At 48.1% G+C, this 12,693-nt stretch overlaps 1 protein-coding gene across 1 annotated transcript in view; it reads right to left on the bottom strand.

Moving 5' to 3' along the window:
- Lrp4 (LDL receptor related protein 4) overlaps positions 1-12,693 on the bottom strand; it is a 57,354-nt gene that overhangs the window by 13,771 nt on the left and 30,890 nt on the right. The window contains exons 21-34 of the mRNA XM_052725300.1: positions 11,799-11,988; positions 11,582-11,713; positions 10,337-10,477; positions 9,989-10,075; positions 9,712-9,883; positions 8,731-8,893; positions 8,390-8,615; positions 7,741-8,044; positions 5,837-6,055; positions 5,536-5,670; positions 4,618-4,726; positions 1,789-1,933; positions 1,443-1,556; positions 872-1,007 (exon numbers count right to left, since the gene is read on the bottom strand). Of these exons, the coding sequence (XP_052581260.1) occupies positions 872-1,007; positions 1,443-1,556; positions 1,789-1,933; positions 4,618-4,726; positions 5,536-5,670; positions 5,837-6,055; positions 7,741-8,044; positions 8,390-8,615; positions 8,731-8,893; positions 9,712-9,883; positions 9,989-10,075; positions 10,337-10,477; positions 11,582-11,713; positions 11,799-11,988 (2,273 nt within the window). The remainder of the gene's footprint in view (positions 1-871; positions 1,008-1,442; positions 1,557-1,788; positions 1,934-4,617; positions 4,727-5,535; positions 5,671-5,836; positions 6,056-7,740; positions 8,045-8,389; positions 8,616-8,730; positions 8,894-9,711; positions 9,884-9,988; positions 10,076-10,336; positions 10,478-11,581; positions 11,714-11,798; positions 11,989-12,693) is intronic.

The following is a 12,693-nucleotide window of genomic DNA, read 5'->3' as shown; positions in this document are numbered from 1 at the left end:
CATGTCTCAAAAAACAAGATGGGAAGCAACTGAGGAAGACACTCGACATTGACCTCTGGCCTCCACATGCACATAGGAACATTTATGTGCACACACAGGGGGGAAAAAGTCTGAGGAAGGTCCAGATGTTCCCCAAATAAACCCAGGAACTAGGAGTGTAGCTCAGCAGTAGAGCACCTGCCTAGCATGTGTGAAGTTCACTCTCCAGCACTGTGAAAACAACAGAAAGATTCTAAAGAAAACTTACTGTTAAAGATGATGGATAACATTTCAAAGTTAGTCAGAAAGGCACATGTTCAGAGTTGGGTGTTTGTTTTCTTTACAAACTACATAAAACACAGAGAATAGGGCAGACAGCATTTGCATCTGACTATATACAAATCTTTTTATTTCTAAAGATTTATTTATTTATTATGTATACAGTGTTCTGTCTGCATGGATGCCTGTGGGCCAGAAGAGGGCGCCAGATCTCATTCTAGATGGTTGTGAGTCACCATGTGGTTACTGGAAATTGAACTCAGGGCCTCTAGAAAAGCAGCCAGTGCTATTAACCACTGAGCCATCTCTTTAGCCCTTGACTATATACAAATCTTAGACTTTGGAGACACTGAGTTTAGAGTACTTATTTTGGAGCTATTGTTTCTTCTTTCAAAACTGAAGTCAGGTCATTTACCTTTTAAGCTATAGTTGTTAGCACATTAAATTTAATAAAATATATTTTATGCTTGATTTGAACAGAGTATATGGCTCTATTTGCTTATTTGATAAGGGTGTGTCTGTGTGTGTAAAACTGGGACAATGCTCTTCTACCAGTAGGGCACAGTGATCTGAATCCAGACTCCCAGTCTTGTATTGACCTGAGCCTACTTACCTTCCTCCTGTCCCCTCCAGAGCTGTGCGGGTCCTGGTGGTAGAAGAATGCAGGGTGGTGGGCAATGTGTTGGGTAGCACTGGGCTCTTTTCACTCATGCTGGTAGCTCTGGGAGCGGGAGGCGCTAGGCCAGGGACTGGAGAGAAAAGAAGATTGGAATGTGCTGCTAGAAACCAAATATGGTTCAAGAGTAGCAGCCAGACGCCTTGACAGAATCTTTTAATTCCCTAACCTTAGGTACTCTCATTTATTGCTATAAATTTAAAAAAAAAAAAAAAAAAAAAGGACTTGGATTTAGTATTAGCGATTCTAGATAAAAATCACTGGCTCACAAAGATTAGGAATAGAGATGATCTGATGATCTCTAACAAGACATCAGGAGTCCAGAGTTCCGTTCTAATAAGTGCCCGAGGCCAGACAAAGCCAGGCATGAGCATTACAAAGCCCAAGTATCCAGCTCATTTACATTATACCACTACCATGCTACTACCTAAAAGGACAGAGTTGAGGCTGCCATCCCTCTCCCTTTGCAAGGGCCCTGCTGTTCCAAGAAGCTACTCTAGGGACTCACCAAGGGAGCAGGGCTGACTGTCGGGCTCATCAGGACAGGCACACACAAAGTCAGAGGCTCTGGCAAAGCAGAGGTGGGTACAGCCACCATTGTTCACACCACAGGCATTGGTCCCTGGAAGCAAAACATATGTGTCTGGTCTGAGACAGAATAGGGTCTCTCAGCCTCACACTTCTCAAAAGGGAGGAAATCCAGGGCTCTCCCACTCCCAGGACAATAGAGCAGGAAGGGGATAATCACAAGGTTTGCTTGTGGCTCTAATTATGTTGGCCACTAACAGTCCTTGGGATGACCAGAGCCAGTCCCGCTGATTGTGAGGGAAGGGGCTCAGTTCCCAGGGCCCCACCTGTCTGCCGATGAGGGGACACCACGATGATGTCCATGAGTCCCTCCACATTGGCCAGCACTGTCTCCTTGTTGCGACCTGAGTACTTGTCGACACGCTGGATGGACTTGGTCTGCCAGTCTGTCCAGTAGATCCACCTGTCCTGCTACTCAATAAAGAACCCAAAGGAAGAAGTATTCAGAAATCGGACCCCAGTGCCACTTCTGTGTGTCAATGTGTGATCTCCCTCTGCTGAAATAAATGCCTTCTGTCTCTGACCCCAGATAGATTCTGTGGACTCGCAGACATTCAGGAAGTCCCTCCAAATTCATGAGTACATTCTCCCCTCTGCTCTTCTGCACCATGCAGCTACTTCCACATGGTGTTTGGACACTCAGCAGTACATTGTTTGTGTTTCTGTCTGCTCCACACTACTCAGTTTATTTGTTTGATTGATTGTTTATCTGCTTTGTTTTTGTTTATTGAGGCAGGGACTCATGTAGCCCAGATTGGTCTCAAACTTGCTATGTAGCTGAGAATGGCCTTGAACTCCTGATCTCCCTGCCTCCACCTCCCAAGTGCTGGAATGATAGGCACACCCCACCATGCCTAGCTATGTTTTGTTTTTTTGAGACTGAGCCCAGGTTAGCCTGGAACTCATTTTGTGGCTCAGGCAGGCCTCACACTGCAGAACCTCTTGCTGCCATGTGGTGGCAGCAGCGCACACCTTTAATCCCTGCATTCGGGAGGCAGAGGCAAGCAGATCCAGGCCAGCCTGGTCTACAGAGTGAGTTCCAGGACAGCCAGAGCTCCACAGAGAAACCCTGTCTCGAAAAACAAGCAAGCAAACAAATGAACAAACAAACAAAGAACCTCTTGCCACTTCCTCCCAAGTGCTAGAGTTAGAACCTATACCTCAGGCCCAGTCCAACTCATTTCTTCAAGGACAAGAACGTGCTTGGGTCATCTAAGTGTGTAGCACCTGTGCTCAGTCCTCAGTCAAATGAATGAAGAGCTCACTACCCAGCAAACAGGAATCCAGGTTCTTTTCAGCCTTGGCTGTTTTGCTCTTTTTGTTCAGAGCCCTGACTCCAATCTGCTTATTTCTGTGGACAGTTTCCTGACCATGCATTGGTGGTAAGATTCTCAGCCAAGGGTGAAAGGGGAAATGAAAGTATTATTCTCTTTCTCCTTGGTGGTAGACTGCTAGAGATTCTGGAGGACACTTGTAGATTGAGAAAATATATTCAGTATTAGCCTATCATCAGGTAAACCTGATGATACACAATACCGGGCTAGGCATGTAGCTCTGTGGCAGAGTGCTACAGGTCCAATCTCTGGCATTAAAAAGAAACGATGCCAATGTGGGGCTGGAGAGATGGCTCAGAGGTTAAGAGCACAGGCTGCTCTTTCAGAGGTCCTGAGTTCAATTCCCAGCAACCACGTGGTGGTGGCTCATGGTGGATCTGGTGCCTTCTTCTGGCCTGCAAGGACATATGCAGGAAGAACACTGCACACATAAACAAATCTTTTAAAAAAGGAAAGAAAGAAAGAAAGAAAGAAAGAAAGAAAGAAAGAAAGAAAGAAAGAAGGAATATAGAGTGGATGATGTTTGTCAAGTAGACAGAATGTGTCTAAGAATCTGTTCACACTCAGTCTTTCTTATCCTATCCCAAATTATCTTTTCCCCCCCTTTTTTTTTGAGAAAGAGTCTCATGTAGCCCAGAGTAGCCTCGAACTAGCTATGTAGCTGAGGATGACCTTGAACTCCTAATCCCCCTGCCTCCACCTCCTAATAGCTGGGGGATTACAACCATATGCTACCACATAGTTCCCTCAGGTTAACCTACTGTGTTGAACTTGCCCAAAATGACGACTAAGAATAATTGAAATGGTTATATGCGATGGTTAATCTCTTTTTTTTGAGACAGGATCTTATTCTGTATCCCCTTCTAGCATGGCCTTGAACTCACAGAGATCCATCTGCCCCTGTAAGCCACCTCACCTGACTTGATGGTTAATTCTTGATTGTCAAGTTGAGGGGATTTAGAATCACCATGGAAACAAACTTCAGGGCCTGTCCCTGAGGTTTCTAGTAAAGTTAATTAAGGTGGGAAGATTCAGTCTAAACGTGAGTGGGCTGGAGTCCTAGCCCGAATAAAAAGGAAACAGGTAGCTGGGCGCAGCATCCATCAGTGTCCGTCTCCTGACTGTAGACACAGTGACCAGCTAGCTGCCTCCCGCTCCTGCCACCAGGGCTCCTCTGATCGGATGACCCTGTGGACTGTGAGCTGAAATGAACCTTTCCTTCCTTCCCTTGCCAGGTGACTTGTCGCACTGATCACGAAGTGACTAATAGAATGTATTTAGTGTTTACTGTGCGCTGGGTCCTGTGCACACCTGCTGCACACTTTAGGAGAGTGTTACGATTAAACTACTTTGTTTTGTAGGTGACTGCAGCCTACAGAGGTTCTGTGTCTTGTTCAAAGTTATCCAGTTATTTACTCAGGTAGGCATCAGGCTCAATGTGAAGGTACTCAAACATTTACCAAATAAATGTCTAAAATCATCTCTGGCCTTTAGCCATTTTAACCAACTTTAAGTGAGCTAAGAGCACAGCAGTAGGATCAACAGGGGAATGTATAAAACTGGCATATTCCTGGGCCCAGTCATCACAAAGTGACTTCTCTATAGCCAGAGCCCTGGAACTTGCATTAAACAGCTCCACAGCTGATTCTGTGCACCTCTGAAAGTCATGATAGAACTTGGAAGGGCTGGGCCAGAATAGCAGAGTACCCCAGCAAACACCTTAGTCAGGGAGGGTTAGTTACCTCTCTCCTGAGCCAGTACCTGTGTGAGGGCAAAGGGGTGGGACACATGGCTGACCAAGACCTGCCGTAGCTTCCCACTGAGGTCAGCACCCTCGATCCGATCCAGATGGGCATCTACCCAGTAGATCCTGCAAAGAAAAGGAGAAGGATAGCAGATGCATGCAGGGGTCATCAGGGGCTCTCTGTTCCTTCCTGAGCTGGACTGACAGGTGCTACGCAGAGTCAGGAAACATCCCTTCCCCATGAGTCCCAGCTGAAGGAGGTGTAACTCATAAGCAGGGAGGCTGGAGCTGCTTGGCAGAGACATGGAGACTCCAGGCATCTTAGAGGAACCACCCTCAGCCTTTCCTCTGGCAATTTGATCACCCTTCGGATCCTATCCAGAAATCTAAGCCCAAATTTTTACAAATGGTCTTCAGAAAGAGAGCTCCGGCCATGTGCTCCTAAGCAAGGTTAAAAGAAGAGGGTGCCCTACCAACTCCCCAGGTGACCTTAGTTCTTTTCCTCTGTGGGCAGGAAGGAGAAGCCACCCCCCTCTGCCCTTCACATTTTCACATTTGTTTTTGTTTTTGTTGTTGTTGTTTTTTTTAATCTAGAGGAGGAGGTGCCAGTTCCAGAGCCTGTTGCTTCCTCCGGTAAGAAACAAATCTAAGAACCAGCCCCTAAATGGATGTGGAAAATAGGACACACTCTGTCTACTAACACTTATAAATCAAGGTCCTCAAACACTTGTAAATCGAGGAGACCAAACCCCGCAGAGGGCCCAGGGCTGGATTCCACAACTCCTGAGCTAAGACTGTATTGTCTCATCCTCCTCATAGTTCCCTCTTCCCCGTCTACTAAGGAGCTTTCGCTCTTTTCTTTTCCCCATGTCTCTCTCTGTCCTCTCCTTGACCCACGACATTTCCAGGTGGCTGTCTGGGGCCAGGGTTCTCACCTGCGGGTATCATAGTCCAAGGTAAGGCCATTGGGCCAGCCTAGGTCTGTGTTGATAAGGACCTTCCGCTCAGAACCATCCAGGTTTGCCCGCTCGATCTTGGCAATGTGGCCCCAGTCTGTCCAGAAGAGGTACCTAAGACACAATAGTGCCATTGTCACAGAGCATGGGGAGATGGTGCCAAGAGGTTGACAGAACAGAGGGGACACACCAATCTATTAATTGGTAAGCACCATCTAGGAGCTTCTCTTCTACCAGGCCCTTCCAGCCTGGATCTCTTTCCTGCTAGGCATGAACTTACCCCTTTCTGGGAAAAACAGCAATGGCCCGGGGCTCGTCTAGACTGTTGTTGATCAGCACTTTGCGACAGGAACCGTCTAGACGAGATGCTTCAATGGTATTTCGGCCTGTATCTGTCCAATACAGGTTTCTGGCAACCCAGTCCACTGCCAGGCCATCAGTGGTCTTCAGCCCGTGCCCGATAACAGTCTCCATGTTGCTGCCATTCAGGTCTGCTCGCCTTGGGGACAATACAGGATTGTGTGAGTAAGCAGACTAGCCAGAAATAATACCCTGGAACTCCTTGTAAGCTCCATAGACAGAGATAAAATAATGTTCCTCAGCACCCAGCATGGAGAATGAATGAGAGAATGAATTCTTAGAGTGTTTCCTTCAAACTGGAAGTACTAAAGGGTTTGAACACATGTTTTACCGTGAGGCTGGGAGTGTAGTTCAGTGGCAGAGCACTGGTCTTGGGTTCAGTCTTTAGCACAAAGCAGAGTAAAGATAGAAAGGAGCTGGGCGGTGGTGGCGCACGCCTGTAATCCCAGCACTAGGGAGGCAGAGCCAGGCGGATCTCTGTGAGTTCGAGGCCAGCCTGGTCTACAGAGTGAGTTTGGACAGGCTCCAAAGCTACATAGAGAAACCCTGTCTCGGAAAAAAAAAAAAAAAAAAGATAGAAAGGAAAGGTTTGCCAAAACCAAATTGTGCTTTTACACAGAGACCCATGCACCATGGATAGGGATCATGTCCCAGTCACCTGGGGGATTTCTCTAAACTCTACACACCACATGAGATCCTAATACACCCTCAGGAGAACAAAGACCAAGATCTCTATATCTGGTCTAAGAATTTCTGCCATGGTAAATCATTGTATTGGTATGACATCATATTCTTGAGTTGTGTTGAAATAAGAAAGGTAAAGAATAATAAAAATAATAGCAAAAAAAAATCACTCAAAACAACTGTGTAAAGCAATAGAAAACTTATCATTGGGCTAAGGTTCCTATACTATACTGCAATATAGATTCCAATTTTTCATTTGCCTTAGGGGATTCTTAGAGTTTCCCCACGGCCTGGCACTAAGTGTGGATGCTCCAGGTTCCCAACTTGGCATTACGATTACTTATTTAATATGCAAGGTTTCCATTATATATATAAAATGAGGGGGCTCATGTATCCCAGGCATCAAACTAGCTCATCATATAGCCAAAGATGGCCTTGGATGTCTGCTCCTTCTGCCTCTACCTCTCTAGTGCCTACTTTAGGCGATGCTGAGAACCAAACCCAGAGCTTTGAGCATGCTAGACAAGCACTCTATAAATTGAGCTACATCCTGTTTACTATGTTTTTGAGACAGGAGATTGCCGTATTGTCCTGGCTGATCTTAAACTCACTGTCCTCCTGCCTCAGCCTCCAGAGTGCTGTGATTAGAGGTGGAGAACCACCATAACCAGCTCTGTTTTTGTTTTTGGAGACTGGACCTTGCCCATGTTGGCCTCAAACTAGTGATCTTCCAATCTCAGCCTCCTGAGTAGCTTTACAATCGTTAGACCAGCAAACAAGCAACAGAAGTGTGGTATAAGCTGAGCAGTGGTGGCGCACGCCTTTAATCCCAGCACTCGGGAGGCAGAGGCAGGCGGATCGCTGTGAGTTTGAGGCCAGCCTGGTCTACAGAGCGAGATCCAGGACAGGCACCAAAAGCTACAGAGAAACCCTATCTTGAAAAACCAAAAAAAAAAAAAAAAAAAAAAAAAAAAGAAAGAAAAAAGAAGTGTAGCGTGCTGTGAAGTAGTCAGGACTATAACTCTGTGTCTAAACTGCCAAGGCATCCAGTCTAGTTAGTTGTCAACAGAGAACATAACCTCACACCTGACTGTTCAGAAGCAGGTTTGTGTCCCCTGCTGGTTTCAGTGACGCTCATACCTGATAACATCCAGGAACACATCTGTGTAGTAGACCTTTCCATCCACACTGTCATAGTCTAGGGAGATGACATTGTTGAGCCCAGGAACAGGAACATGCACATCTGTGTGGTCATCGGTGTCCAGTGAGATACGACGAATGGAGCCTCGGCTAGAGAAGAGCAGGTAGGTCTCCGGAGAGGGGTCACAGGTCTTCCCATCCCCCTTCAGCTGGATGCCAGTGGGGCAGGCACAGGAGGAGCCAGAAGGCCGAGGTAAGCAGAGGTGGGAACAGCCACCATTTCCTGAGCCACACTTATTGAAACCTGGTAAGAGAGGAGCAGCATGCTTTCATGCCCAGCCTGGGAGGTGGGTAGACTCCATCATAAAGGACCTAGTTTTCTTACGACTGACTGTTTGCCACTTTTAGTGACAAGATTCAGTGTTAGACAGAAGTGTGAGGTAGATCAAGTATCTCTGAGAATTCTGGAGGTAGCAGCATCATAGACCTGTGGTACCAGTCATACCTAGAGAGAAAAAAGACTTATCCTGGAAGTGGAACTTAGGAACTCCCTCTGATTGGAAGTAATTCTGTGCCCTGGCTATATCCTGCTTTGCCATAGCCCCAGAAATCCAGAGGCTCTGACTCAGAGCCCCAGGGGTCTTCTCACCCAGTGGCTGTGCCCGGTCAATAGCTTGGATGTCCATGAGGCCTGGCAGGTTGGACCTCACCAAGATGACATTGCTGCCTGTATTCTTGTCGGCCCGGTGGATGCTACGGGTCTGCCAATCAGTCCAGTAGATATAGGAGTCAAGCAGAGTGAGGCCATATGGGTGCTGTACTGGTGACACCAATGTATGCCGATTGGCACCATTCAGGTCGGCTGCCTCAATTCTCTGTGGAGGAGATTGTGGAGAGGTGGCTATTAGTCCACCGGGAGCCTTCGCTGAAGAGCCTGGACAGATCTCTTCCATCTTCCCAGGCTCCCGGGAAGCAGTGCAGGGCTCTCACCTCAGTGTGGGCGTCAGCCCAAAGCAGTTGGGAGCTGGCCTTGTCCACAGTCAGCCCATTGGGCCATCCTAGGTTGTTGTTGATGAGCACGGTGCGATCTGAACCATCCATTCCAGACCGCTCTAACTTGGCATTCTCTCCCCAGTCTGTCCAGTACATGAACCTGATTGAGGAAGTAAAACAGCTGGTTATTCTAACAGCTTCTGGATGCTGTGAACACCTGCAGCACATCAAACATACGGTGAGTTCCTGCAAAACGCCAGACACTTCCCATGCATTAGCTCACATTGCAAGGGTGGGTGACAAGTTATGCATTTTTATTGTCACCCTTGCTTGACAAGGGAGAAAGCGGATAAGGATCAGAAAGTTCAAACATTAGATCCCCAGTGAGGAAGCTAATACACACGAAAGAATCTAAATCTTGGTCTTTGTACATGTGCACCTGTGTATGCCGGTGCATGCACATGTGTGTGCATGTGAGGCTTGAGGCCGGAGGTGGACGATCCTCAGTCAATTTCTACCTTTTTTTTTTTTTTTGAGATAAGATCTTTCACTGAACCTGGAGCTCACTGGTTCAGCAAGACTGGCTGGCCAGCAAACTCTAGGGGTCCTCCTGTCTGCCTCCCCAGTACTGGGATCATAGGCACATAGCACTGTACCTGGCTTTTTATGTGAGTACTGGGATTCCACACTGAGGTCTTCATGCTCGCGTGGCGAGCACTTTCCTACCTGCCGAATCTCCCCAGCCCTTGACTCCTGTCTTCTGATGGCAAGGATCATGCTTTAAAGCTGTACACTACGCTGACACAATAAAGAAGCTGCAAGGGAGTGGAACAATCCTGGGTCAGGGGTCAGCCTACAGTGACCTCCAGGGTTCACAGTGCTCCTGCAACGCGTTTTCCACTGTGCACCTTGATCTATCCATGGTCCCAGCTAAGCATGGCCCACTCAGCTCTCCAGGGTGATAAAGCCAGCTCTCACCCCATTTCGTGGTATAGTACAATGGCCCGGGGACTGTCAAGGTTCTGCCACACCAACACTTTCCGCATAGACCCATCCAGGTTGCCAACTTCAATCCGATTGGTCCCCGTGTCTGTCCAGTACACTTTCCGGCCGATGGCATCCACCGCAAGTCCATCTGTGGTCTGCAGACCTATAGGATGTCAGAAGAACACACTGACCCCTGCCTTAAGGCAGATGGGATAGTCCGCTGCTCGTTAGCCAGACAGGTGGCCCTTGGGTGGAGGGGAAAGCTCACCTGTGGTGATGATGTCCTCATGCTGTGAGCCGTCCAGGCTGGCACGGCTGATCCTGTGCAGCGTGCTGTCAGACCAGTACACTTTTCCTGAGAGGGAACGCTTGACTCAACCCAGGCCCTGCCTGCCCACAGTGGCACCCGCACCTGATCCACAGCCTGAGACATGGGGACGTAGCAAAGACCCCTATCGTCCCAAACAGGAGAAATCGATGGAAGGGGAGGAAGGTCATAGCGCGACAGCTCTTGGCAAAGACAGAAAGGGCAGACGGTAAAGGCGAGAGAAAGAAAGGACAACGACAGCTTTCGATCGGCCACGGAAATACAGGTGGGAAGAAGAGCCACACAGACCTTCCAGAGGGTCCACTCCGATGGCAATGGTGTTCTTCATGGTCATGTTGATTGGGACCACCACATCAGCAAAATACGGGATATCCAAGGAGACCATGCGCACATCGATCCTCCTGGCGAAGATGAGGAAGCTGTTCATGCCTGCCCAGGTGGAGAGAGGAGCGGGAGGACAGTCACTCTAGGAGATCTACTGAGAGGATTTGGAGGCAGGCAAACTGAAGCCCAGAGTCTGACACTATTGGTCTGGTTGTGTGATCCCAGGCCAATTACTGAAATTACTTAAGCCTCAGTTTTCTGTTCTATAGAATGGGGATAACAACAGGATGACTATGAGAATTAAAAGAAATAATGTGTATACATAAAGCACTGAGCACTAGGCTTCATTCATACGCATAAATGGTACTTCCCTTTTGGGGGTAGGAGAGCTTGAAAAGGGGTGTCATATGGCCTAGGTTGGCCTTGGCCTCATTGTGTAGATGAGGAGGGTCTTCAACTCCTGATTCTCCCAGGATTACAGGCATTTATCACCTCTTTGTTTATACTAGGAGGGCTGGCAAGATGACTTAGTGGGTGAAGGAGCTTGCCACCAGGCCCGACGACCTGAGTTCAGTCCCTAGGGCCCATATGGTGGAAGGAGAAAACAGACTATCTCAAGATACCCTCTGGTTTCCACATACATACACGCAACATTAAGCGTGAGTGTAGCGGCAGCCCTCTTTGAAAGACCTTTTTTATCACACGAAGCTTAAGAAAAGTAGAAAAAGGGCCCAGAAAGCTTCATTCACAAGCTAAGAGGCACTCAGATTCTTTAGGAGGTTAGAGTTCAAATGCAGTCTACCGTACAGTATCTCCTGACCCCTAACGTCTGAGTAGCCAGGCCCTACTCCTGGGACACTCCCATAAGAATGACACATAGGTCCTGTGCTCACAAAAGTGGCACATCTTTTACCAAGTCTGTGCAGAAAGTGAAGAATCTTCTTCTAAACAAAGCATCAATCATATTGTAATTTTGCAACAGCTCAAACTGTTGAGACAGGACAGTCTTCCTCACGAGCAAGAAGACCGTAAGGAACAATGGAACCTGGTCTCCATCCTTCTCTAAGCTCCCACTCTCTCTTCTCACACTGAGGTCTTCATGCTCGCGTGGCATGAAGCGACACTCACAGATTCTCAGCTCATGTTGGAGGACTCTTGCAGAAGAGGGACAGCCCTATCTCCACCCAAACAGGTGACGCTGCGACTCACCTGGTGAACACGTCTTGCCATCCATCAGCAGGTTGATGCCTGTGGGGCAGGTACAGCTGAAGCCGCTTGGATTTGGGGACCGGAGACACAAATGGCTGCAGCCACCATTCTCCACAGCACATGGCGTTATCACTGTAGAGTGGGGGGAACTGTCAACGGGGCAGCCTGGGCATAAGAAGGCCGAGGGAGACGCTAGCAGCTGCTGATGGCTGCTCACCTGGAGGCCTCTGGCGGTGGAAGACATGGATGTCCATGAGATTTTCTAGGTTCTCCTGTAGAGTCTCCCGGTCTAACCCGGTCAGCCGGTCAGCGCTTTGTATACTTTTGGTCTGCCAGTCGGTCCAATAGATGCGCTGTCCATATAGAGTCAGCCCGAAAGGGTGGGGGAGCTGACTTCCAATCAGCACCTGGCAGGCCCCAACAGTGGTATCACACAACAGTACCGGGAGCAAGCAAGAGCTCAGAAACATGCTGGGAACTTCCTGGGTGACCTTGACCTAGAGCTTGTCTCTCTCAGCTCGTGTCTACCAGCGCGTGTGAGCACCTACCTGAGCGCTGTGATTACTGTAATGTCACTTACGTATTGCCAACGTGTCTTGGCTCAAATCACAAAAGGAAAATTAGCAACTTTACAATGGACACCATCTTGACCGAGCAAGCAAAATAGATACCATAACATCTTACAAAAGAAAGGGATTTCTTTCCTTTTTGAAAATGGAAAGACTGGTTGGCAAGATGGCTCAGTGGGTAAAGGGACTTGCCACCAACGTGATGACCTGAGTTCAGTCTCTGGAATCCACATGGTGGGAGGAGAGAACCCTGTAAACTGTCATCTGACTACACACACACACACACACACACACACACACACACACACACACACACACACTAAAGAAATGGTTTTATTTTAAATAGAAAGGTTAAGAAAGTCTGAGGAGGTAGCCAGATTAGAGGGTAAAGAGACAGAGCTGGGCATGTTGAGACAGGCCTGCAGTCCCAGAACTGAGGAGGATGAGGCAGGAAGACCGCTCAAGTTTGAGGCCAGCTTGGCCTCAGAGAGGGAGGCAGGGGGAGTCACTAAATGCGATGGGTTATTCTGGATTAGATATTGG

The sequence above is a fragment of the Peromyscus californicus genome, unplaced genomic scaffold (genome assembly GCF_007827085.1).
Source record: "Peromyscus californicus insignis strain IS unplaced genomic scaffold, ASM782708v3 Scaffold_7__1_contigs__length_154581171, whole genome shotgun sequence".
Classification (NCBI taxonomy): Eukaryota; Metazoa; Chordata; class Mammalia; order Rodentia; family Cricetidae; genus Peromyscus; species Peromyscus californicus.
This window is presented reverse-complemented; position numbering and strand designations above follow the sequence as displayed.